We start from the raw sequence: 27,666 nt of genomic DNA, 5'->3' as shown, positions 1-27,666 counted from the left end.
AAGGGTGTCTACTGTTATTGAGTTGATCATTTAAGTCTTTTCTAGGCCTTTAAAACAGACAGCACTAGGACATTTTTTCAATAACTCAAACTTAAACTTCCAATTCAAAGCCAGGAAATTAATGTAGGATTTCTGTTTACCCTCTCCAATCTTACCTCCACATCTCCTTTCACTTGGCCAAAAATCCCAGTTAAGAGCATCAATGTAAGTAAATACCCAGGATAACAATATCAATACCACAAAGCAAATAGTTACAAATGAGCTTTAAAATTTCTTTTTTCATTCTTTTGCCCTTAAATTTCCATTAAAAAAAACTAAAATTTATTGAGATATATTTCACTTATGAAATTCTCCCTTTTAAAGTATAGAATTCAGTAGTTTTTTAGTGTAGTCACAGTTGTAACCATTACCACTACTAACTTCAGAACATGTTTATCACCACAAAAAGAAACCCATACCCATTAGCAGACATTCCCATCCGCCCCCTGGCCCCCCACCCCTGCCAAGCTCCTGGCAACCACTAATCAACTTTCATTTTCTATTCTGGCCATTTCATGTAAATGAAATAATACACTATGTGATCTTTTATGATTGGCTTATTTCTCTTAACATAATATTTTTAATGTTCATCCATGTTGTAGCATGTATCAGTATTTCATTACTTCTTATTGCCAAGTAATATTGTATTGTATTGCATGGATATATCATGTTTTGTTTCTCCATTCATAATTTGAGAGGCATTTGAGTTTTTCAGCTTTGTTTACTATTATGAATAATGATCCTATGAATATTTATGTATAGGTTACTGTGTGAATATGTTTTAATTTCTCTTGGGCACATAACTAGGAATGGAATTGCAGTGTCTATGGTAACTGTATGTTTACTTTAACATTTTAAGGGACTGCCAAAATGTTTTCCAATGTGGTAGGATAATTTTCTGTTATGTCTCCACTGTAAGCACAAGGAACAGAAAATCACATCATTTAAAATCACTTGTACTAGCTCCTCCCTAGGTAGGTATACAACTGACTGAGTACACAATTCAGTTCAGTTCAGTTCAGTTCAGTCGCTCAGTCGTATTCGACTCTTTGTGACCCCATGAATCGCAGCACACCGGGCCTCCCTGTTCATCACCATCTCCCAGAGTTCACTCAGACTCACGTCCATCGAGTTTGTGATGCCATCCAGCCATCTCATCCTCGGTTGTCCCCTTCTCCTCCTGCACACAATTAGTATCACTTTTTTTTTTCACTTACTTTGGGTTTAGGAATTGCTTTCTAAAAATTTAACTTTGTTTTATAATTATGCAACATATTTACATGGATTCAAAGTTCAATTTACCAAAAAATATATATAAAACAATGTATAATCAAGGAAGTCCAACCTCTATCCCTTTCCCCTCGCCCATTCTCTCAATATAGATAACTATTTTATGTTTTATCCTGTTTTCCTTCATAAGTGTGCATGTGCAGAGTCATGTGTGTGTGTGCATGCACATGCACTGCTGCTGCTAATTCGCTTCAGTCGTGTCTGACTCTGTGCGACCCCGTAGACGGCAGCCCACCAGGCTCCCCCGTCCCTGGGATTCTCCAGGCAAGAACACTGAAGTGGGTTGCCATTTCCTTCTCCAATGCATGAAAGTGAAAAGTGAAAGTGAAGTCGCTCAGTCGTGTCCGACTCTTTGCAACCCCATGGACTACAGCCTACCAGGCTCCTCCATCCATGGGATTTTCCAGGCAAGAGTACTGGAGTGGGGTGCCACTGCCTTCTCCAACATGCACCAGCATTTATCTATGAAAGGGGTAGAAGTGGTGGTACAAATATGTCTAATATTAAGACACGATCTATTGTAGTATAATATATGGATATACACCTTCTTTTACAGCTACTGATAGTATGGTCAATATGTTTTTATGTTTAATATATGTTTAATACACAATATGTTTAATATACTCTGTATATGCATACATGTGAGTTTTGGATTGTTAATCTGAACCTAATTCCCCCATAAACTCCTTAAAACACTAATGGGAATAACATTCCTTGAGTTCTTGAATGTTTATACCAGTATGCTTATGGACCTTTATACTAAAAGACAGAATACCTGTAGTATACTATGTTAACCATTGTACAGTGACACTATTTAAGCCTGATGGCATTCTGAGTTTCCTCCCTTTATGAGTGAGTTGCTCTTCTTGTATGTCACAGGACTTTTTTTCTTCTTTAAAGTCCTAGAGTTATATTAGCATATACCTGGGTGTTGGCCATCTGGGTAGTTGTCCTGGGTATATCGGGTATGCCTTTTCAATATCAAATTCAAATCTCTTATGTTTGAGGAAATCTTTCTTGAATAGTGGCTTTTAGTATTTTTCTGTTCATTGCTTTGGGTCTCTCCTTTAAAGATGCTTATTATATACATAGGCATATTTATATAATTTACATCAAACTTCCTCTATCTTCTGTATCACTTCCTATCAAACTTTATATCTCTTTTCCAATTTCCTTGCTTCCATTTCACATTCTATTTATCTTAAGGTACCATCCACCTTGTTCATTTGCTTATATTCCTTCTGGTCTTCACTGCTGTAATAATTTTTCCTTTTTAAAATAACTCCCTCCTAAGTTCTGTCACCTCTCCTTAAAAATCTCGCATTTTCCCATCACCTCATTTCCTACTTTTTCCTAGTTCTAATTTACATGATTATTTCATAGCTTTTGTCATGTTTTTAATATCCTTCAACTTCTTTTGAATTAATTGGTTGCAGTGCTTGTCTCTTTATAGCATGCTTTCGTTGTCTTTGGTAACATTATGATTTGTGGCCCTGATCTGCTCATTTTCAAGTGAAAAGGGTTTTCCTGTACACTCATGGGAGGGAGGAATGTCCCAGCAGGATAGCTCTAGAGCTCTCTCTTCTGTTGTTTTCTTGCAGTGATTGAAAAAAAAAAAAAAAAAACAAGAGCCTCCAGTTTTTGAGATGGGCATTCTCTGCTTCTTCCCCAATTTTATCTGGATCCATTCTCATCTTTGCTCAATTGTCTCTGTTGTAATCAAACTGAATTTTAATCTCAGCAATTTCTGTAGCACAGGGCTTTGTACCATAGGAAGCTTGACTTGTTAGTTTCAAGAGTACATTAGACCCAGACATCTCCAGCACTGCCAGATTCTGTCATGATCCCTCAGCACTTAGAATTGGATTCTACGGAACTGTCTTTCCAGTTTCAGCTGCTGTTCTCAGATTGGCCTGTCTTACTTACAGGCCTTTGTTGGTGATTTGGGAATTCTTTTTTTATGATCTTAGAAGCCTGATACCACATTTACCTATCAGTGATACTTTTGGGAGAATCACTTGACCATACTGGTGAGGTTTTCTATCTTTTTCAGAATTCCAAGCAATAAATAGTAGCTAACATGGTTTTCTTAGAATACAGAATATGAAAACATAAACATAAACTACTTTTGACTTGGCTAAGTGAAAATAATTTATTTTAAAAAACAGTATGAATGAGTAAAAAACAGAAGAAAAATAATAGAAATAGTAGTTATTGTAAAAGAAGTTTATGGAATAATCTGCATTCACAATAACTCATCCAAGTGAAACACCAATGCTATTTTGAGCTGTCTATGAAGAAGCACTATGCCACTGAACAAGAACACACAGTCAGCTGCTGTCACGCTTTTGAGAGATTTAGGAATAAACAAGCTTACTTTGTTTTGTTGCACTTTACTTTCTTGTTCATTGTAGATGTTGTATTTTTCAAAAATTAAAGGTTTGTGGCAACCCTGTGCTTAGCAAGTCTATCAAGCAACGGTTTTCTAATAACGTTTGCCCACCTCATGTCTGTCACATTTTGGTGTTTCTAGCAATATTTCAGATTTTTAAATTATTATGGTATTTGTTACATTGGTCGATGATCAGTGATTTTTGATGCTACCATTGTAACTGCGGATGTGGTGGAAATAGACAGAGAACCAGAATTATAACTGGAGCCTGAAGATGTGTCTGAATTACTACAATCTCATAATTAAAGTTTAATGGATGAAGAGTTGCTTCTTCTGAATGAGCAAAGAAAGTGGTTTTTTGAGGTGAAATCTACTCCTAGGGAAGATGCTGTGAAGATTATAGAAATGAGAATAAAGGGTTTAGAATATAAAATGAACTTGTTTAATGAGGCAGTGGCAGGGTTTAAGAGGATTAACTCCAATTTTGAAAGAATTTCTACTGTGGGTAAAATGCTATCAAACAGCACTGCATGCTACAAATTGTTTGTGATGGAAGAGTCAATTAATTCTTATTTTTCAAAATTGCAACAGCCACCCCAGCCTTCAGCAACCACCACCCTCGTTAATCAGCAGGCATCAATACCGAGGCAAGACCCTCCACCAGCAAAAAGATTATGACCACTGAAGGCTTAGATGACGGTTAGCAATTTTTTTAACCAACCAATTATTATTTAACCAATTATTTTTTAATTAAGATATGCACATTGTTTTTTCAAAAATATAATGCTCTTACTTACTTAACAGACTATAGTATAGTAAAAACATAACTTTTATATGCACTGGGAAACCAAAAAGTGCATGTGACTCCTTTTATTGTGATATTTGCTTTATTGTGATGGTCTAGGACCAAACTTGAAATATCGCTAGCAATATCTCTGAGGCATGCCTGTATTTTTTGTCTAAATGCAGTCAGTCTTGAAAAGTTGTGAGGATAGCCAGTTTAGTTTTGTTTTGGGCAAATATCACTGGCACCTCCCCAAATATCCAGGACCTTGATAGTATTCTATGGCTAGCCTCAAATTCTCCCCATTAAAACCCATTTCCCTGGTAACAGTATCCATGCCTCTCTTTTCACACTCTCATCCAATATCTACTCTCAGCTAACCAAATTACTCAGAAAAAATCCTGATAATAATAAGTTCAGTGTATTACTCCCATGAAACTATTTCAAGAAATAACAAATTGTTAAAGCAAACCAATAAAGCTAATAGGAGAAAGTTTCTCATTAATAAAGAGGGGGTGAAAACCTTCCCCAAACACCACCCACATAACTCACTGCTAAGACTGGCTTTGTACTACAGTTAAAAAGCTGGTTTTCTAGTATTGCCGTAACAAATTACCATGAACGCTGAGGCTTGAAACAACACAGCTTTATTATCTTACAGGTCCATAGGTCATAAATCCCACACGGATTTCACTAAACTAAGATAAAAGATCATGAACTCCTTATTGCCAAATTCAGACTTAAATGGAAGAAAGCAGGGAAAACAACTAGACCATTCAGGTATGACCTCAATCAAATCCCTTACGATAATAAGGTATTAGTGAGAAATAGATTTAAGGGAATAGATCTGATAGATAGAGTGCCTGATGAACTATGGACGGACGTTTGTGACATTGTACAGGAGACAGGGATCAAGACCATCCCCATGGAAAAGAAATGCAAAAAAGCAAAATGGCTGTCTGGGGAGGCCTTACAAATATCTGTGAAAAGAAGAGAAGCAAAAGCAAAGGAGAAAAGGAAAGATATAAGCATCTGAATGCAGAGTTCCAAAGAATAGCAAGGAGAGATAAGAAAGCCTTCCTCAGCGATCAATGCAAAGAAATAGGGGAAAACAACAGAATGGGAAAGACTAGAGATCTCTTCAAGAAAATCAGAGATATCAAGGGAACATTTCATGCAAAATGGGCTCGATAAAGGACAGAAATGGTATGGACTTAACAGAAGCAGAAGATATTAAGAAGAGGTGGCAAGAATACACAGAAGAACTGTACAAAAAAGATCTTCAAGACCAAGATAATCATGATGGTGTGATCACTCATCTAGAGCCAGACATCCTGGAATGTGAAGTCAAGTGGGCCTTAGAAAGCATCACTACGAACAAAGCTAGTGGAGGTGATGGAATTCCAGTGGAGCTATTTCAAATCCTGAAAGATGATGCTGTGAAAGTGCTGCACTCAATATGCCAGCAAATTTGGAAAACTCAGCAGTGGCCACAGGACTGGAAAAGGTCGGTTTTCCTTCCAATCCCAAAGAAAGGCAATGCCAAAGAATGCTCAAACTACCACACAATTGCACTCATCTCACACACTAGTAAAGTAATGCTCAAAATTCTCCAAGCCAGGCTTCAGCAATACATGAACCGTGAACTTCCTGATGTTCAAGCTGGTTTTAGAAAAGGCAGAAGAACCAGAGATCAAATTGCCAACATCTGCTGGATCATGGAAAAAGCAAGAGAGTTCCAGAAAAACATCCATTTCTGCTTTATTGACTATGCCAAAGCCTTTGACTGTGTGGATCACAATAAACTGTGGAAAATTCTGAAAGAGATGGGAATACCAGACCACCTAACCTGCCTCTTGAGAAACCTATATGCAGGTTAGGAAACAACAGTTGGAACTGGACATGGAACAACAGAGTGGTTCCAAATAGGGAAAGGAGTATGTCAAGGCTGTATATTGTCACCCTGCTTATTTAACTTCTATGCAGAGTACCTCATGAGAAATGCTGGGCTGGAAGAAGCACAAGCTGGAATCAAGATTGCAGGGAGAAATATCAATAACCTCAGATATGCAGATGACACCACCCTTATGGCAGAAAATGAAGAGGAACTAAAAAGCCTCTTGATGAAAGTGAAAGAGGAGAGTGAAAAAGTTGGCTTAAAGCTCAACATTCAGAAAATGAAGATCATGGCATCTGGTCCCATCACTTCATGGGAATTAGATGGGGAAATAGCGGAAACAGTGTCAGACTATTTTTTTGGGCTCCAAAATCACTGCAGATAGTGACTGCAGCCATGAAATTAAAAGACGCTTACTCCTTGGAAGGAAAGTTATGACCAACCTAGATAGCATATTGAAAAGCAGAGACATTACTTTGCCAACAAAGGTCCAGCTAGTCAAGGCTATGGTTTGTCCAGTGGTCGCATATGGATGTGAGAGTTGGACTGTGAAGAAAGCTGAGTGCTGAAGAATTGGAGCTTTTGAACTGTGGTGTTGGAGAAGAGTCTTGAGAGTCCCTTGGACTGCAAGGAGATCCAACCAGTCCATTCTGAAGGAGATCAGCCCTGGGTGTTCTTTGGAAAGAATGATGCTAAAGCTGAAACTCCAGTACTTCGGCCACCTCATGTGAAGAGGTGACTCATTAGAAAAGACCCTGATGCTGGGAGGGATTGGGGGCAGGAGGAGAAGGCGACAACAGAGGATGAGATGGCTGGATGGCATCACTGACTCGATGGACGTGAGTCTGAGTGAACTCCAGGAGTTGGTGATGGACAGGGAGGCCTGGCGTGCTGTGATTCATGGGGTCGCAAAGAGTCGGACACGACTGAGCGACTGAACTGAACTGAACTGAAGATAAAAGAGGTGTTGGCAAGGCTGCATTCCTTTTTGGAGGCTTTGGGGGAGGATCCATTTCCTTGATCATTCAGGATGTTAGCAGAATTCAGTTTCTTACAGTTAGCTGTAGGACTAGATTCCCCATTCCCAAACTAAAAGTTCTAGAGGCCACCTGCATTCCTTGCCTGTGGTCCCCTTCCTCCTTCTTTAAAGCCAGCAACAGAGACTAAGTTGCTCTCACTTTGAATGTCTCCTCCTCCTTCAAACACTAACACAGCCAGGAAAGATTCTCAGCTTTAAAGTATTCGTATGATTAGTTTGGGTCAACCTGAGTAATCCAGGATGGGGTTACAGGTAAAGGTCCATTATTTGTATCTGCAAAGTCCCTTTTGCCATTTAAGGTAACACTCAGAGGTTCTCAGGATTAGGGCATGGGTATTTTTGGGAACTCCATTATCTGGCCTACCACAAAATTACAGCTATCAATTTGGGGATTTTAAGTAACACTCAGAGGTTCTCAAGATTAGGGCATGGGCATTTTTGGGAACCCCATTATCTGGCCTACCACAAAATTATAGCAATCAATTTGGGGATTTTAAAAGCTTGTTAATTTTTTCCCTAAAGGTTCAAATATAAGCATAAACACATGAAACAATATTTTTAACACTTTTAAAAAGTAGTTTGTGGTCTGTGGTTTTGACTTTCAAAAGGCTATTCACAACTACAAAGAAACTAAACTAATTAGATGACATTGTCATCAAGTGATAGTAGGATCTTGGTTATTATTCATGTGGTACTGAAAGATTAAGGATATGTATATATATAAAACATTAAAAATTTTTTGAACAAGTTGCTTTTAGAAAGAAAAAGTTATCAAAATGAGTTTATAACATTAAGCAAAATATGCATTTAATATCCTACCATGTAAACTGTACAAAAAGCATTGAGATTGTAATTAAGAAAAAGAAAGCTATCATTTTTCATGAATATTTTCTAATAGTATTAAAAATAAGACTAAGAGACAGAGTCTTCCTTGGAGAAAATAAAGATAATCTCAGAATATTGGGGGGAGAGGTGGGGAAAGTCCTCGAGGAGCAATTTTAATTGTCAAATCTATAGCCCTTAACAGATGATAGTGTAAATAATTAGATATGGACTAGTGGGCTAAAAAAAAAAATCTATAGAATTATTTAAAAGAAGGAAGAGTAAGTAAATGAGGAAAGGTAATTTCACGGAAGGCAATGAAATAAAAGGAAATAACATCTCTTCTTAAATCAAAATAAAGGACTTCTTTACATGATTGGTATCTCTGGCAATGACTGAGCAGAATGTGTGAACATGGATGCTTGATTTATGAAATATTTACAAGTAAAAGAAAATATGAGAGAGATTTTAGAAGAGGAAACTACCAATTCTACACAAATGGAGGGTGGAGGAACAATGACGTACTGCATGTAAGGAGTCACAGCATGAAAGGTCCAGGTGTTAACAGGAGCTTCTGCATGATTTTAACATATGGGCATCTAGAGAACATTTGTCAAACAGAAGTTCTGTGATTCTAGAAATAGAGAATTATATTTAGATTTTAAGTACCAAAATCAGAAAAAAGCTAATTCATATTTGTGCTTTTTGGTGAAAAATAACATCAACAACACATGATTTATTGGTCATTTTTAAAAAGGTTTTTTTTTTTTTTTTAATGTTTTAAAGTTACTCCACCAGAGAGGAAGTTTAACCAATTTAGCTTCATCCAAAATAAGTAGTGAGTGTGAGTGAAGTCGCTCAGTCGTGTCCGACTCTTTGCGACCCCATGGACTGTAGCCTACCAGGCTCCTCCATCCGTGGGATTTTCCAAGCAAGAATACTGGAGTGGATTGCCATTTCCTTCCCCAGGAGATCTTCCTGACCCAGGGATTGAACCCTGGTTTCCGTCATTGTAGGCAGATAGTTTACTGTCTGAGCCACCAGGGAAAATGAGTAGGGACATATCTAAAAACTCACCATTATCCTATTCTTTATTCATTCTCCTACAGTTATAACCTTTGCCATTAAATAACTAGTTACTTTGTTATCTGTTTACATATCAGTACTCTCAGAAAAAGTGAGCTACTCCCAGAGGATGCTCAGTCGCTCAGTCATGTCCGACTCTTTGTGACTCCATGGACTGTAGCCCGCCGGGCTCTTCTGTCCATGGGGATTTTCCGGGCTATAATACTGGAGTGGGTTGCCATGGCCTTCTCCAGGGGACCTTCCCAACCCAGGGATCGAATCCAGGTCTCCCACGTTGCAGATGGACTCTTTACCATTTGACAGGTATGGGTATTATTATTTGAAGAGTCAAGAGTACCACATAGTACTCACACACACAAATATCTGCTGAATGGATGAATGAATGAATGTGCCTGTGTCCTGAAGCAAGCCTTTCTTCCCAGAGCTTAAACCATGACTTCAACCAAATATGGCTTTTAAAATTTAAAAAAAAAATCAAAGGAACAAATTAAAAGCCAAAGATTTACAAATTTTAAACTAGCTTTCTCAAAAACATCAACCAAACTGACTAACTGGGTCAATTCTAGAAAAACTAGTCAAAATGCTGCAATGTAAGCCATTAACTGAGTTACATCAATTGAGTGAATGTAAGTCACTAAAAACGAAAACATTTTGTCTGTACGATGATGCATTAAAATGCAACATTTATGGAACACCTCCTACGTGTTAGGTACTGATTTTTAAATGATTAAAAGTAAATTCTGTAATAGAATTCTGATTTTGTATTGCTTACCAAATTTCACAATTCTGGACAACAGAATGTAAAGGCAGCTTAGTTCCCTTGATGGTTTATACTTTATGGTTTCTAACAAAGTTGGTTTTATTGCAAATCTGAAAATATAACTCTCATTATAAAAGCAGAAATTTATTCATGTAAAAAGAAAAACTCTCAGAGGATTAAAACTGAAAATTTTTGGCAAATATGGCTAAGGAGGCTTTGAAACACAAATAGCAACCTCCTGGGTTGGCGGTCTCCCTCCCCCATTTTCTAAGCTCTGGCCCTCTCCAGGGATCCCCACGGTTACTGCTAGACTCTTGATGGCCATTTTTATGCGGCATACCCCAACCTGCCTAGACATATCTGATTAGACCAGGCTGGGCCAGTAACTTCTTCTCTAAAGGTGTTTAAAACTAGGACTAAGCTTCTTATTTCAGTCTGGCAGCTTTCTTGGATAGAGATGGACACTTGAGAACTGTTAACACTGGTCACCTTCAAGCAGGTAAACTGGGGAGGGCTGGGCGAGGGGTCAGTTTGCTGGGAAAGGACAAAGAGGGATAAGTAGGGAGAAGCAGAGGCAAAATGCACAAAAGGACCATATTCTGTGTTTTCTTAGCACTGGAGTTTCCTGAGGTCTGGCTTCTGGAAGATAACTCTGTAACCTTGGAGGAAATTGCTCTTTTTGATCAATGGTTTCTGCTACTTGCATCCAACTATAATAAAATACATGATAAATAGTCTGAAGTTATAGGATTAGCCACGCTTCTCTAGCACTGCCTGAGTCCTTCCCACTTCTGGCACCTTATGTACAGCACTACCTCCTCTTATGCCTGAGTACTAAGACGCTATAGTTGTGTCTGACTCTTTGAGACCACAGGAACTGTCCATGGGATTCTCCAGGCAAGAGTACTAGAGTCGGTTGCCCTGCCCTCCTCCAGGGGATCTTCCAGACCCAGGGATCAAACCCACATCTCCTGCACTGGCAGGCAAGTTCTTTACCATTAGCAACACCTGGGAAGCCCACCTCCTCTGTACAAACCTTATATTAAAAAACAAAGAAGCACCACACTAATACTGCTCATAAGAGGAAGCAAGCAGTATGTCCGGTGCCCATGGGAAAGGCATCATAGAACTGTGGGGCTGAAAGGAGAGAGATGATCACTTAGCCCAGCTCATCTATTTTATAGATGAAGAACCTGAAGGTTCAAAAAGAGCCTTTAATTTTGTAATTTGTAAATTCACCATTGGAGTCTAGACTCCAGGGCTCTACAAACATATCAATACTATTTCTACATTAAAATAAAAAATAAGCAATTATACTAAACAGCATAAGGCAGAGAATAATTCAGAATTTGTCTTTAAGGCATTATCCTATCAAAAGATATTATGTACCTTTAAGGGAAGATACCTTTTTTTTCTCCTGTATTCTGTCAAACTGCTCAGGCATGGGGGTTATTTCCCAATAGGGAAATAAGAGTTATTTAATCTAAAAAACATGACTTAACTATAACAACTTTTACAAGTACCTCTGAAATGTCAAACTCACTCTTCTCTTTACTACTTGTATATAAATATACTGGACTTCCCTGGTGGCTCAGACGGTAAAGAATGTGCCCTCAGTGCGGAAGACTTGGGTTTGATTCCTGGGTTGGGAAGATCCCCTGGAGGAGGGCATGGCAACTCACTCCAGTATTCTTGCCTGGTGAATCCCCATGGATAGAGAAGCCTGGGCAGCTACAGTCCACAGGGTTGCAAAGAGTCAGACATGAAAAAGGATCCTCAAAAGTACATATCTTTAGCCAAGCTAGATTAATTGAATTCGTAAAATTATGTGTTCACAAACTAAGTTTAGGCAGGAAAGAAAACAGATGCAAAGTTTCTCTTTAGGGCACACTAATTAATAATTTTTAAGATCAATAATCTAATATACCAGCAATTAGCAAATTGCATGTCGAATTACATGTGTTGACATACGTAACTGACAATGAAAAGTTATATACAGCAGTAAGACCAGTTACTGAAGATGATGAATCATAACAATTATACTCACTGAATGGGAGAATGAACGAATGGAGGGAAGTACTATTATTATAATGACTAACTGATATTCAAGAACAGAGCAAATGAAAAAAGTTCTCTCTTACACAAGCAATAGCACCACCTACTGATAAATACAAGCAACAACATCAGTTAATTTAAAATCTGGTCAAAAAAACTTTTTATGTTCAGCTCTTTTCCCTTGAATTCTGTTCCACTTAATGTAATACAATGCAATTAATTAATATATCCTGTGTACTTATTTATAATTTATAAAGTATGCTAAGTCGCTTCAGTCGACTATTTGCGACCCCATGGACTGTAGCCCACCAGGCTCCTCTGTCCATGGAATTTTCCAGGCAAGAATACTAGGGTGGGTTGCCATTTCCTCTTCCAGGGGATCTTCCCAAACCATGGATCGAACCCGGGACTTCTGCATTGGCAGACAGGTTACCACTAAACACCACCTGGGAATAACTTATAATAACTGAAGTTTTTATTTTATATCTTTGAATCATGCATTTTTAAAAATTAATAGTAAAAATAAAATTTATTGTGGAATATAGCAGGAAATTACAGTTTGTGCCTGATATTCGCTAACCGCTTCTAAAATAATGCCATCTCTCTTTCGTAGCTTTATTTTTTATAACATTTATTACATAATATGTATTTATCTTGTTCTTTATAGTCTTGTCTGCTGGAGTAAAAACTCTTTAAGAGCAGGGAATGTGTTTTGTTTACTGCTGTTTCTTTAACACTGAGGGCAAGTGCCTGGTACATAACAGACAATAAATATTTGTAAAGGAATTAACGAATATGAAAATTTTGTTGTTGTTGTTCAGTCATGTCTGACTCTTTGCAACCCCACAGACTGCAGCACACCAGGCTTCCCTGTCCTTCACCATCTCCCAGAGCTTGCTCAAACTCATGTCCACTGAGTCGGTGATGCTATCCAACCATCTCATCCTCTGTCGTCCCCTTTTCCTCTTGCCTTCAATCTTCCCCAGCATCAAGGTCTTTTCTAATGAGTTAACTCTTCACATCAGGTGGCCAAGTAATGGAACTTTTCAGCTTCAGCAACAGGCCTTCCAAAGAATATTCAATACCGATTTCCTTTAGGATTGACTGGTTTCATCTCCTTGCAGTCCAAGGGACTCTCAAAAGAGTCCCAACACCACAGTTCAAAAGCATCAATTCTTTGGTGTTCAGCCTTCTTTATGATCCAATTCTCACATCCATACATGACTACTGGAAAAACCATAGCTTTGACTATACAGGGGCTTCCCTGATAGCTCAGTTGGTAAAGAATCCACCTGCAATGCAGGAGACCTTGAGTTGATTCCTGGGTCAGAAGATCCGCTGGAGAAGGGATAGACTACCCACTTCAGTATTCTTGGGCTTCCCTGTGGCTCAGCAGGTAAAGAATCCACCTGCAATGTGGGAGACCTGAGTTCAATCCCTAGGTTGGGAAAATCCCCTAGAGAAGCGAAAGGCTACCCACTCCAGTATTCTGGCCTGGAGAATTCCATGGACTGTACAGTCCATGGGGTCAGAGAGTCAGACACGACTGAATGACTTTCACTTTCACATTGACTATATAGACCTTTGTCGGCAAAGTAATGTGTCTGCTTTTTAATAGGCTGTCTAGGTTTGTCATAGTTTTTCTTTCAAGGAGCAAGTGTCTTAATTTCATGACTTCAGTCACCATCTGCAGTGATTTTGGAGCCCAAGAAAATAAAGTCTGTCACTGTTTCAATTGTTTCCCTATCTATAAGCCATGAAGTGATGGGACCAGATGCCATGATCTTAGTTTTCTGAATGTTGAGTTTTAAGCCAGCTTTTTCACTCTCTTCTTTCACCTTCAACAAGAGGTTCTTTAGCTCCTCCTCTTTGCTTTCAGCCATAATGAAAACAAATGAACAAATAAATATGCAATGTGTTTTTAAACTTCCTTGAAAGTACAATAGCTGTGTCAAAGATTTCGAGGATCTTGACAGACTGCCAAATTATACTTGAGGAAAGTTGTAGGGACAGAGGCCCATTTCCCCCATTTTCTGACGAATAGGAAATAGCATTATATTGTAATGTTTATTTGCATGATACCCATTACTAAAGAAATTGAATATACTTGGGATTTATGGGAGCATTTATAATGCAATTCTTTTATTCTTTGCTCATTTTTTTTTTCAGTTAAAGATTTTTATTTGGTTCTTTTTTTTATAATTTCTGTAAGACCTGATTTAAAGTCTTTGTCTAATAAGTCCAACAATGCGCTTCTGGAGGGACAGTTTCTATTTCTTTTTTTCCTATGAAAGGGCCATATTTTGTGTACTTTGCATTTTTTTGTTAAAAAGTAGACCTTTTTGAATATTAAAATGTGTTAAACTCTGGAAATCAAATTCTTCCTCCCTCCCCAGGGCTTGCTGCTGCTGCTTTTTGAGGACAGTAGTCATCTGTTCACTTAGTGATTTTTCCAAATTATCTTTGCAAAGATTGTACTCCCTTCATGTATAGGCACTGAAGTCTCCATTCTGTTATCTCAGTGATCAGCCAGCAACCTGACAAAGCCAACGGAAAGAAAAAAAATACTCTCCCACTCCTTCCCAATCGGCTCTGAGCTGGGGCACTCCTTCAACACTTAGCCAGGCCACCTATAATTCTGCCTTAGCCTTCACCTCCTGCCTGTGCAGAACTCAAAAGTCTGCCAATGACACACCTCTAAAGTCCTGTGTGTCTAGCCATGAGCATGTGTGTTGCACACTGAAATCTCAGTATATGTGACAGCTCTCCGATGCCCTTATTTTTCCATATATCTTCTGTCTCAGCCTCTTTCTTCCCAGCTTTTTTTGGTCTATCTGCTGCCTGCCCCATTCACCAACCCTTGTTCCAAGTGGCTGTGCATAGTATGTCTTCACATGCTTTCAACAGATGCCACATGGGTAGCCTCTCCAGCTCTGAGAGATTTCCAAGGAAGGCAAAACAAAGACAAGCCTTTATGCTGGTCTCTCAGGGGAATCACCAAAAGGGTCAAAAAGTACAACTATAGTTTTTTAAGGACATGGAACTCCTTGGAAAGAAAGCTAAGACAAACCTAGACAGCATATCATAAAGCAAAGACACCACTTTGTCAACAAAATTCAGTATAGTCAAAGCTATGGTTTTTCCAGCAGTTATGTATGAATGTGAGAGTTGGATCATAAGAAGGCTGAGCACTGAACAATTGATGCTTTCGAATTGTGGAGCTGGAGAAGACTCTTGAGAGTCTTGGACTGCAAGGAGATCAAACCATTCAATTCTAAAGGAAATCAGTCCTGAATATTCATTGGAAGCTCTAATACTTTGGCCACCTGATGGGAAGAGCCAACTCATTGGAAAAGACCCTCATGCTGGGAAAGACTGAACACAAAAGGAGACAGGGCACCAGAGGATAAGATGGTTAGATAGCATCACCAACTGAATGGACATTAATTTGAGCAAACTATGGGAGACACTGAAGGACAGGGAAGCCTGGTGTACTGCAGTCAACAGGGTCACAAAGAGTCGGACACAACTTAGCAACTGAACAACAACAACAAACCATACTGACACCAACAAGCTATACTAAAACATAGGCTTCTGTCCCCAAGGTCACTGCCAAGCTAGAAATGGCAGATGGTAGGCAGGTAAACAAAAAAAATGCCATAGTGCTTTCTTACCAAACTTTAGCATCCTTGTTCTTTTTTACATTAAGCATTACTCCTGGTTGCTATAACTTTTGGATTAGATTCCAGAGAGATGTTGGTATACAATTTTATGTAAGTGAGATCACTAAATAAAATGTTTTTTTTTTACTAAATAAATTACTATATATAGCTTTCCAGGTTATTAAACATAATCCCTCTTCCCCACTTTTAATTAATTGAGGGTATTCCATTTTGAGTATATAGAATAATAACCTAATCAGACTCCCACTTGTGGACACAACTTATTTCTGATTTTTACTATTATGATCCTGTGATGAGATCGTTATGCATACATTGTTGTGTATATGTTCAATGATCTCTTCAGATAAATTTCTAGAAGTGAGAGGGAAAAAAGATTGAAGAAATGTGAACAGAGCCTTACTGACCTGATTTTTTAGAAATCAAAGGTCTAAAAAAATTTTAATTTGGCCTCCAGCAGGGAAGGAAACAGAGAATGGGTCACAAAATTCAAAAAAATAATGGCCAAAATTTCCCATTTGATGAAATCATAAATTTACATATTCAAGTATAGAGCATCCAAAACATGACAAATACAAAGAAAGTCATACCCTATCAAACTGTTGGAAAGCAAAGATAAACTGAGTATCTGCAAACCAGCCAGAAGTAATGGCCACCTTACATTCAGGAGAGCAATGATACCAATAGTCACTTATTTCTCATCAAAAATAATACAGACCAAAAGAGAGTGGAGCAACATCTTTAAAGCACTGAAAGAAAGGACAAAAAACTCTGTCTGTCCAGAATTATAAATCCAGTGAAGAGAAAAATAAAAACATTTTCAGAAAAACAAAAAGAAAATTCATCACCAGCAGTTATGTGCTATGTTGTGTGTGTGCTTAGGCGCTGTCATGTCTGACTCTTTATGACCCCATGGACTGCAGCCCACTAGGATCCTCTGTCCATGGGGGTTCTCCAGGCAAGAATACTGGAGTGGTTTGCCATGCCCTCCTCCAGGGATCTTCCCAACCCAGGGATCTAACCCAGATCTCCTGCATTGTGGGTGGATTCTTTACCATCTGAGCCACCAGGGAAGTCTTATACACTATGAGATAAGTCTAAAGGAAGATTTTTAGGTTGAAGAAAAATTATATTGACTGGAAATTAGGATCTTCAGGAAGAAATGAAGAGCACTAGAAATATTAAACATTTCTTTCTTTCCTCTTTCTCTTAATTTCTTTAAAATGAATGGCTTTTAAAAGTAAAAATTATAACTTACTGTGATATGTGGTACAACTATAGAGGAGAGGTGGGTAAATGGAACAACATGCATGCAAGGTTCTTATATTTTACATGAAATGGCATTATATTAACTCTAAGTAGTATATGAGACAAAACAAGCACTAAGTAATGCTTATTCTCTGGTCAAGGGGCTGGGGAGAGGGACTGCAATGCAAGACGGAACGCTTTGGACAAAACTACTCTTCTCCAATCACAATGAAAGAAGCCATGGCACTGCGTGCTGTGGAGACAGTGGGATGGAGCCCTGTGGAACATTCCTGCTCTGCACTCAAGTGAGCAGAGGGAGCACCTTTCTCCCTCCCCACCAGGTACTGTAGAGTCTGTGAGCTACAGCCTCTCAGACCACTCCAGCCCTGTAATACTGAAGCAGAGGCCATCTCCAATGAGTACTGTGAAAGCTGTCCAGTGGGGTCCTGGTCTACCATCTCTGATTTACACTAATGACAGCAAAGAGGCAATATACAACTCCCTCTATGCACAATCTGGGGTAGGATCTGGAGTGGAAGAAGTTAGAGACTGGTACAAAGCCCTTCCCTGGAGCTTAGATGGTAAAGAATCTGCCTGCAATGCAGGAGACCTGGCTTTGATCTTTGGATTGAGAAGCTCCTCTGGAGAAGGGAATGGCAACCCAGTCCAGTATTCTTGCCTGGAGAATCCCATGGACAGAGAAGTCTGGAAAGATACAGTCATGGGGTTGCAAAGAGTTGGACATGACTGAGCGACTAACACTACTAGGAAGCCCTTGGAACACCATCAAACAGCCTATACATGCAACTGACTTGAATAAGCACAGTAAAGCCATGACAAATTTGCCTCTGGGTTGAAAACAAGTAGGGCAAACCAGAATAGTGCTGCAATGACTCTGAAAATGAAAACTGTATTTGAACCACAGTCTGTAAAAGTTAGCCAGGATGTGAGTTCTGAACCAATATAGGTTAACCTGCCTTCCTAAATAGAAGATGTAAATAGGAACCAGAGTTTCATATCAGCTTAGTGAGAGTCTTTATTTAAAAATTCCAATCTTATGATGAAAGTTAGTGAGAATATTAGATTTACTATATAACAACTGAGTTGCAGTGATGTACCTAGATAAAAATACAAAAATTTCTGCTTTTTCAAATATTTCTTTCATCAGTCAGGTTACATACATGCATTCTAAGGAATACATTCAAACCAAAACCTACTATTTGAGCATCTGATCTTTTTCTCCCCATTACAAATATTTCTTGAAAAACATTAAAAGAAAATGTTTACAAAAACCATATTTTTCATGGTTTATTATTTCACAGAAAACCTGAAAGTTTATATCAACATCAATTTTAAAGCTTATATTATAAAATTACTATCTAATTTCTCTCAAGAAAACATACAAAGAATTTTTAAGAAAACTGCACTCAACTAAAAATTTGTGAAGAGCTCTCAAAACAGCTCTCAAAATAGAAATAATAAATTTGGAGCAAATGCTAGGATACATATCCTTCCTCAGATTTTTATAATCTCTACCACTGACATTCTTCCACAGAATCTGGCCCTGGATAAATGATTACTACTATTAATTATACAACTTTAAGTTGCAGATTGGGCTTCCCTGATAGCTCAGTTGGTAAAGAATCCCCTGTGATGCAGGAGACCCTGGTTCGATTTCTAGGATGGGAAGATCCACTGGAGAAGGGGTAGGCTACCCACTCCAGTATTCTTGGGCTTCCCTTGTAGCTCAGCTGGTAAAGAATCCACCTGCAATGCAGGAGACCTGGGTTCGAACCCTGGATTGGGAAGATCCCTTGCAGAAGGGAAAGGTTAAAGAGCCTCTTGATGAAAGTGAGAGGAGAGTGAAAAAGTTGGCTTAAAGCTCAACATTCAGAAAACTAAGATCATGGCATTCGGTCCCATCACTTCACGGCAAATAGATGGGGAAACAGTGGAAACAGTGGCTGACTTTATTTTGAGGGGCTCCAAAATCACCACAGATGGAGACTGCAACCATGAAATTAAAAGACAATTACTCCTTGGAAGAAAAATCATGACCAACCTAGACAGCATATTAAAAGCAGAAACATTACTTGCCAACAAAGGTCTGTCAAGTCAGTTCAGTTCAGTTCAGTCACTCAGTCATGTCTGACTATTTGCAACGCCATGAACTGCAGCAAGCCAGGCCTCCCTGTCCATCACCAACTCCCTGAGTCTACCCAAACCCATGTCCATCGAATCGGTGATGCCATCCAGCCATCTCATCCTCTGTTGTCCTCTTCTCTTCCTGCCCCCAATCCCTCCCAGCATCAGGGTCTTTTCCAGTGAGTCAGCTCTTCACATCAGATGGCCAAAGTATTGGAGTTTCAGCTTCAACATCAGTCCTTCCAATGAACACTCAGGACTGATCTCCTTTAGAATGGACTGGTTGGATCTCCTTGCAGTCCAAGGGACTCTCAAGAATCTTCTCCAACACCACAGCTCAAAAGCATCAATTCTTCAGTGCTCAGCGTTCTTTATAGTCCAACTCTCACATCCATACATGACCACTGGAAAAACCATAGCCTTGACTAGAGGGACCTTTGTTGGCAAAGTAGTGTATCTGCTTTTTAAATATGCTGTCTAGGTTGGTCATACTTTCCTTCCAAGGAGTAAGCGTCTTTTAATTTCATGGCTGCAATCACCATCTGCAGCAATCTTGGAGCCCAGAAAAATAAAGTCAACCACTGTTTTCACTGTTTCTCCAGCTATTTGACATGAAGTGATGGGACCAGATGCCATGATCTTTGTTTTCTGAATGTTGTGCTTTAAGCCAACTTTTTCACTCTCCTCTTCTACTTTCATCAAGAGGCTTTTTAGTTCCTCTTCACTGTCTGCCATAAGGGTGGTGTCATCTACATATCTGAGGTTATTGATATTTCTCCCAGCAATCTTGATTCCAGCTTGTGCTTCCTCCAGCCCAGCGTTTCTCACAATGTACTCTGCATATAAGTTAAATAAGCAGGGTGACAATATACAGCTTTGACGTACTCCTTTTCCTATTTGGAACCAGTCTGATGTTCCATGTCCAGTTCTAACTGTTGTCTAGTCAAGGATATGCTTTTTCCAGTAGCCATGTATGGATGTGAGAGCTGGACTATAAAGAAAGCGGAGCACCGAAGAATTGATGCTTTTGAACTGTGGTGTTAGAGAAGACTCTTGAGAGTTCCTTGGACTGCAAGGAAATCCAACCAGTGCATCCTAAAGGAAATCAGTTCTGAATATTCATTGGAAGTACTGTTGCTGAAGCTGAAACTCCAATACTTTGGCCACCTGATGTGAAGAACTGACTCATTTGAAAAGACCCTCATGCAGGGAAAGATTGAAGGCAGGAGGAGAGGGGACGACAGAGGATGAGATGGTTAGATGGCATCACTGGCTCAATGGACATGAGTTTGAGTAAACTCCAGGAGTTTGTGATGGACAGGGAGGCCTGGGGTGCTGTAGTTCATGGTGTCACAAAGAGTCAGACGTGACTGAACTATTGAACTGAACTGAAGTTGCCGGATTATGAGGAAAAAAGAAAAAAACAAGGAGTTATATTTAAGAGTGACATTTTCAGGCTGATGAGAATATGTACTTCTTAAAAGAAACCTTAGTAAGGTTTTTTCAAGATATAAATAGTTGTGTGAGAAAAGTATTCAGCACCCACTGACTTAAATTTTAGGCTCTTAACTTGACACCACTTACTTGGTAAGTGGAAAAGGTGAAGAATCTCAATAAGCATTGCCCTTCTTACCTTTCACCACACGAACTTGCCTTGACCCCCCCAGAGATATTAGTTCTCATTACTAGGAGAAGCCTGTACCTTCTTGTAAAATTTATTACAACTGTAATTAAATAAATGAGTGGGTAATTAATCATTTAATACCCATCTTATCAGTAAGAAAGTAAACTGCAAAGGGACAATTTTTGCTTGGCATTTAAAAAAAAGATGTACAGGAAGTACTTATACAGGTAACTTAGTTTTGAGGTTTTTTGTTTGTTTTTTAATTTTAGTTATTTATTGGCCACACAATATGTGGGATCTTAATTCCCTGACCAGGGTTCGAACCCATGCCCCCTGCATTGGAAGCATGGCATTTTAACCACTGAACCACCAGGAAAGTCCCCAGGTAATTTGCTTTTGACCCAAAATGCTTATAGCATTTATATCTTAGTGAACAGAATCATTTTCCAATAAAGATATATGTGTTCTAGTCTGTCACCTTAAAAATAATTTTCCATAGTTTATTATGTATACATACAAATTAAATAGCTTCAAAAATCAATGTTTTTTTTAAAAAGGAAAGAAAGATGAATTACATGATTAGAGAATCCAATGAATTCTGCGAGCAAATTAAAATTTAAAAATAAATCTAGCTTTGTTCCCTTCTTCAAAAGTTATACAAAGCATATCTTTTATTTGAAAATTTTAGAAAATGCAATTTTCAAAAAACATCACCTACTACTTTAAACTCCAGGAATAACTACTGTTAAAATGTGTTATATTGAGAACTCTACTCAATACTCTGTAATGACTTGTATGGGAAAAGAAACTTAAAAAGAGTGGACATATGTATATGTGTAACTGATTCACTTTGCTATGCACCTGAAACTAAGACAGCATTATAAAGTTAATGATGCACATCTAGAGAACATCTGTCAAACAGAAGTAAAGTTGTGTGCTTCTAGAAATAGAGAATTATATTTAGATTTTTAGGTACCAAAATCAGAAAAAAGCAAATTCATATTTATGCTTTTTGCATTCTAAATTAACTGTCTTGTTTTACATTTGAGGAAAATAAGCCACAGAAAAATTATGATTTTCTCATAGTCAGGAACAATATGTAAGAGTCTCTCATATAATGCTGCTGCCTTGGGAGCACTTTGATGAAACAATTCATTCTCTAAGTACAATGGTAAACGCTGCTGAGCTAGGTTCTTTGCCTATGTTTTAAACAGAATTTGTATATAGGGCATACTCTCTTATGAGAGAAAAATCATACCTGCATTCAAATATGAAATCTTTGGTTTTAAAATGACCATTTAAAAAATTTACTATCAATTCCTTACCAAAAATATGCAACCAAAATTTTTGTATGAAGCACATTGGCAGATAAAAAAAAAAAGTTCAAAACTCAACTCTCTATGTGGTTGGGCACATAGTAAACACACATAGTGTGTTTTAACACTTTACTATCTTTCACAAATATGGTTAAAATAAGTATTTTCGGAAAGACAGTAGAGAACATACTCAGTCTTCAAATTGAACTTAAAGAGGTTGAATGGTCCTATAAATCTGGGATTGATTAAACCAATATATTAAGAAGACAAATCAGAAAGATGCAGTCAAATGCATCACTGAAAATGTTTTTTAAAGATTGAGAAATAGGTGTGTTGTGCATTATCACATTTATGACAGCACATCTGTGATTGCTCATCACTATGTCTTACCCCAGTTTTATCGCACAAGCGTAAAGTATGAAATGATCCAACAGCAAATAATTCTCCATCTGGAGCCCAGGCTACTGAGGTAATAGGATGCTCATGAGGTTGAGAACTGTAGAGAGGACGGCCGTAACTATCCCATACCTACAAAAGCAAATTTAAAAAATCTTTTATAACAGTCACCACATTATTACAAACAAGTCTGCCTTCCAATAAAATATCAAGTAAAGATTTAGAAATCATCACTTTATAATATTAGCAATTACATGTCTTTACTTTATTTGTTTAGGGTCCAAAATCACTGCAGATGGTGACTGCAGCCATAAAATTAAAAGATGCTTACTCCTTGGAAGAAAAGTTATGACCAACCTAGATAGCATATTCAAAAGCAGAGACATTACTTTGCCGACTAAGGTCCGTCTAGTCAAGGCTATGGTTTTTTCTGTGGTCATGTATGGATGTGAGAGTTGGACTGTGAAGAAAGTTGAGCGCAGAAGAATTGATGCTTTTGAACTGTGGTGTTGGAGAAGGCTCTTGAGAATCCCTTGGACTGCAAGGAGATCCAACCAGTCCATTGTGAAGGAGATCAGCCCTGGGATTTCTTTGGAGGGAATGATGCTGAAGCTGAAACTCCAATACTTTGGCCACCTCATGCAAAGAATTGACTCATTGGAAAAGACTCTGATGCTGGGAGGGATTGAGAGCAGGAGGAGAAGGGGACGACAGAGGATGAGATGGCTGGATGGCATCACTGACTCGATGGACGTGAGTCTGAGTGAACTCCGGGAGTTGGTGATGGACAGGGAGGCCTGGCATGCTGCGATTCATGGGGTTGCAAAGAGTCGACACGATTGAGCGACTGAACTGAACTGAACTGAACTATCCACAAAGGTTGTGGGGGCTGGGGGGGGGCGGGGAGATGTATTCCTGGAAATCTAAATATCTCAATGAAAAAGTTATGGTAACATCATGATAATTCTGGATTTTACTAAGTCTTTAATTAATTCTAAAACCTACCCATTGTAATCCTTTTAAATTTAATAACAAGGTTTTGACATATTCTGTTTTTTGCTTAAATTTTTTTGTTCAGTAAGTGCTCTATCAACTTTCCCTGAAAGTATTTATTTGAACCAAATTTTCTCCAACTATATTTACCATAAATCTTATTCTTCCTCACAAATTATTTTGGTCTGGAGCTGATTTTCATTTAATAAACCAGTATGGTTGACTTTTTAAACCTTAAATTGGTTTCAGTTCACTTCAGTCGCTTAGTCGTGTCCGACTCTTTGAGACCCCATGAATCGCAGCATGCCAGGCCTCCCTGTCCATCACCAACTCCCGGAGTTCACTCAGACTCACGTCCATCGAGTCAGTGATGCCATCCAGCCATCTCATCCTCCGTCGCCCCCTTCTCCTCCTGCCCCCAATCCCTCCCAGCATCAGAGTCTTTTCCAATGAGTCAACTCTTCACATGAGGTGGCCAAAGTACTGGAGTTTCAGCTTCAGCATCATTCCCTCCAAAGAAATCCCAGGGTTGATCTCCTTCAGAATGGACTGGTTGGATTTCCTTGCAGTCCAAGGGACTCTCAAGAGTCTTCTCTAACACCACAGTTCAAAAGCATCAATTCTTTGGTGCTCAGCTTTCTTCACAGTCTAACTCTCACATCCATACATGACCACTGGAAAAAACAGTCACTAAAACAAGGCATTGTATTCCTGTTACTACTCATTAAGTCAAATTTTATAGGTCAATGAAATAGGCCAAGGAGAAAGGCAGCACTTAAGATACTGAAAATTATAAAATAACAATTTCTTAAATTGTTAGATTAAAAGGTATGGCTAAAGTGATAAGACTTAAAGAATATGCTTATATGTGAAATACTTTTCACCAAAATTCGATTCTTTCAACCAGGTGATAAATTCAAACATTACATACCTTATATTTACAGTCTTCGCCAGCAGATAAAATCAAATCATTGACAGAGTTCCAATCTACTTTTAAAATAATGCCATCATGAGCTTTCCACTAGGAGAAAAAATAAGATATAAATTATAACTTCAAGGGCACTGAAAACTTTCTAAGACTTTTTTTTTCAGCCTCTTTCTAGTGTTCTCTAGTCTTCTTTGAGAAAACTCATATCTTCCTTTCATAGCCATTATGCACAAGCTATTTGTTTGTTTCATTTCTGATTTAAACTAATGAAAAGCACCTTGCATTATGATATCCATTATGGAACTTACATCCTTCAGGTCTCCTCAACAGCCTGGAGCCCAGATGGAAAATCACTTGCTGTAGATCTATTACAAGCTTGAAGTTTGTGTGATGATAACGGAATGAATATGAATATATGTTATGTACTCCAAAACTTAGTTAAATCAAGTTTTTCTCCCTCTGCACAGCTAATCCTGTTATTGATACTGCTTTCATTTTTTGTTTGCTAATTCTTTTCTTTTTTAAAAAAAATCTTCTACTACGTGGACATCCTCTTTATTACTCCCTTTATTCTCTCCTGTTCACTCCCCTAAGATTCATTCTCTTTACCTTCATGTCCTTAGAACAGACACTAACTACTCTGAGAACCTTCTGCTGTATTCACTATATAACAAAAAGAGGCTTTCTACAGATATATATATTCTATACATATACAGAATACATACAATACTATATCTATCTATATATATATCTATGTAAGTCACACCAAAATTGGCAAATCTAGAAAGTAAATATGGATGTCTTCTTACTCTTAAATATAATTTATGTGCTCATTTAGCTATTACCACACATGTAATTAAAAGCCATTAATCTTTCACTATATTTGAATAATATAAATGAAAAAGAATTTTTCTTGAAGACTATACGGTATGTTTTCATGTCTGAGTCAACTAAGTTTGTATCAAAGAGTGACTGATTTCAAGGATTTTCATTCTATAGATCCTTCCCAATCTATTGTTCTTCATGTATATGGAAAAAAAACCCACATCAAATTAGGGTCAAATAAGCAGCAGCAGCAAGCCCTAAGAATAAGCAATAATTCATAACTTGCTTTATTCAAAATACATAAAAATATACACTGTCAAAAACAAATGTTTTGAAAGCAATAATTTTCACAATTTACTTTAAATTAAGCCACTCTCCTGAAATAAACTGTAAAGATAAAAATTTCAATATACAAACATTATTTATTTTAAAGCTAAAAACAATAAAATTTTCATATTTAAATGTTAGGAACAAAATATGGTTTAAATTTTCCTTATAATTTAGGATATCACTTATACAGTACATATATTTGCACATTATACATAATACATACACAGTTTTCAATTATTTCTTAAGGTATTAGGCATTTTGTGAAATTCCTTTGAACCATGAGCTCCTTGAAGGCAGAAACTATGTTCTGTTTCACCTTGAATATGTTATAGTACAAGGCTTACACTCAACATAGTGCCTGAGATATAGTAAGTATTCATCACATTCTCACTGATCGACTAAATAAACAGAAGTTTCTTCCCTATGAAACCAAGTTCTGGGCCTCTAGAAGAGTCCCTAAAGCTCTTAAAGGAAATGAAGTGTACACTTCTGAACTGTATTCTACAAGCAAGAATTAAGTAAGCATTCTTTTTTGTGAACAGTCTAAAGTTGAGTATATATTTATACCCAAGGAAAAACTGCTGGAGCTTTAGTTTTCCAAAACGAATAGAAGATTTGCATTAAATTATGAATTTCATTTAACTCCTTTGACTCTAGCTGAATTTTTCCCTCCACTATTTCCTGAGTCAAAGGTTTCACTGAGCCACAAAACCAGAACTTTATCAATGGTGATATAAGCATCTTCCTGAGTTTAATTTATATATGCTTAATTAGAGGTATCTAAACAAATCACGGGCTTCCCTGGTGGCTCAGACAGTAAAGAATCTGCCTGCAATTCAGGAGACCTGGGTTCAATCCCTGGGTTGGGAAGATCCCCTGGAGGAGGGCATGGCAACCCATTCCAGTATTCTTGCCTGGAGAATCCCCATGAACAGAGGTGCCTGGTGGGCTACAGGCCATGGGATTGCAAAGAATTGGCCACAACTGAGCAACTAAGCACAGCACAGCACAAACAAATCCTATATTTATAAATTAAAAGATTCATTGGGCCTGCTTTTGCTTATGATTTCAAAGAACATTTTCAGGGTATAAATGGTATGGAAGGACTTTGACTAAAGGCAGGAAGAACCAGTCCTCTTCCCTAGCTTCTTCCCCTTCTGTTGTGTCACAGTTCTTAGCAGTGTTCCACATGCAGTAAAAATATAAATACATGATGACTGTATGGAATATGTATAGCATAATTCTACACAGAAGTGACTAATATGGAACCTCAAAGTCATTTCTATATCCTTACTCTCCAAATTCTCTATCTACTGAACTGTTAAACACAATGCTTCTTGGGAATTCCCTGGTGGCCCAGTAGTTAGGACTCTGAGCTTCCACGGCCAGGTACCCAGGTTCAATCCCTGGTCCAGGAACTAAGATCCTGGAAGCCACACAGCATGGCAAAACACAAACTAAAAACCCTGATGCTTCTTCTTAAAACACTTTTATCCCTTCTGTAACCAGTGAATCTCCAGCACCAAATCCCTGACCTATTAACTGGCCTCCTTGCCTCTAATTTATTAGCGGCTGAATAAAAGTTACAGATGACATAATAACACCATAACATCAATAATAACAATTGCACTTTATTGTGTACACTCAATATTTTTATTATATGCACTGTCCTATGTACTTTGTAATTTAATTCATTTAATCCTCACAACAATCCTATCAATTAGGTATTAGGATCGTATCTAAGAGATGAGAAAGCTTAAGCTCTGAGATATTTTATAATTTGCCTAAAGTTACATATAAGTAATGAACATTTGAACCCAGGTGACTAACTCCAAAACCTATATTTCTAATACCTACTCTATACTGTGTTGCTATCAAAATATGAAGAAAATGATTCTGCCTCTTCACACTGAAATCAAACATCAAAATCTCAGAGATAGGCTTAAAGATTTTCCATCAGGAGGAGAAGGGGACGACAGAGGATGAGATGGCTGGATGGCATCTCTGACTTGATGGA

The 27,666-nt window shown here is 38.1% G+C and overlaps 1 protein-coding gene across 1 annotated transcript in view; it reads right to left on the bottom strand.

The window, feature by feature from the left end:
* The window catches only part of IFT80 (intraflagellar transport 80), a 119,584-nt gene that overhangs the window by 65,771 nt on the left and 26,147 nt on the right, over nucleotides 1–27,666 (bottom strand). Inside the window, exons 6-7 of the mRNA XM_068975747.1 lie at nucleotides 24,498–24,587; nucleotides 22,568–22,705 (exon numbers count right to left, since the gene is read on the bottom strand). Coding sequence (XP_068831848.1) covers nucleotides 22,568–22,705; nucleotides 24,498–24,587 — 228 coding nt within the window. The remainder of the gene's footprint in view (nucleotides 1–22,567; nucleotides 22,706–24,497; nucleotides 24,588–27,666) is intronic.

Source organism: Capricornis sumatraensis, chromosome 1, assembly GCF_032405125.1.
Source record: "Capricornis sumatraensis isolate serow.1 chromosome 1, serow.2, whole genome shotgun sequence".
Classification (NCBI taxonomy): Eukaryota; Metazoa; Chordata; class Mammalia; order Artiodactyla; family Bovidae; genus Capricornis; species Capricornis sumatraensis.
The sequence above is the reverse complement of the archived record's forward strand: the minus strand, read 5'-3'. Positions and strand labels throughout refer to the sequence as shown.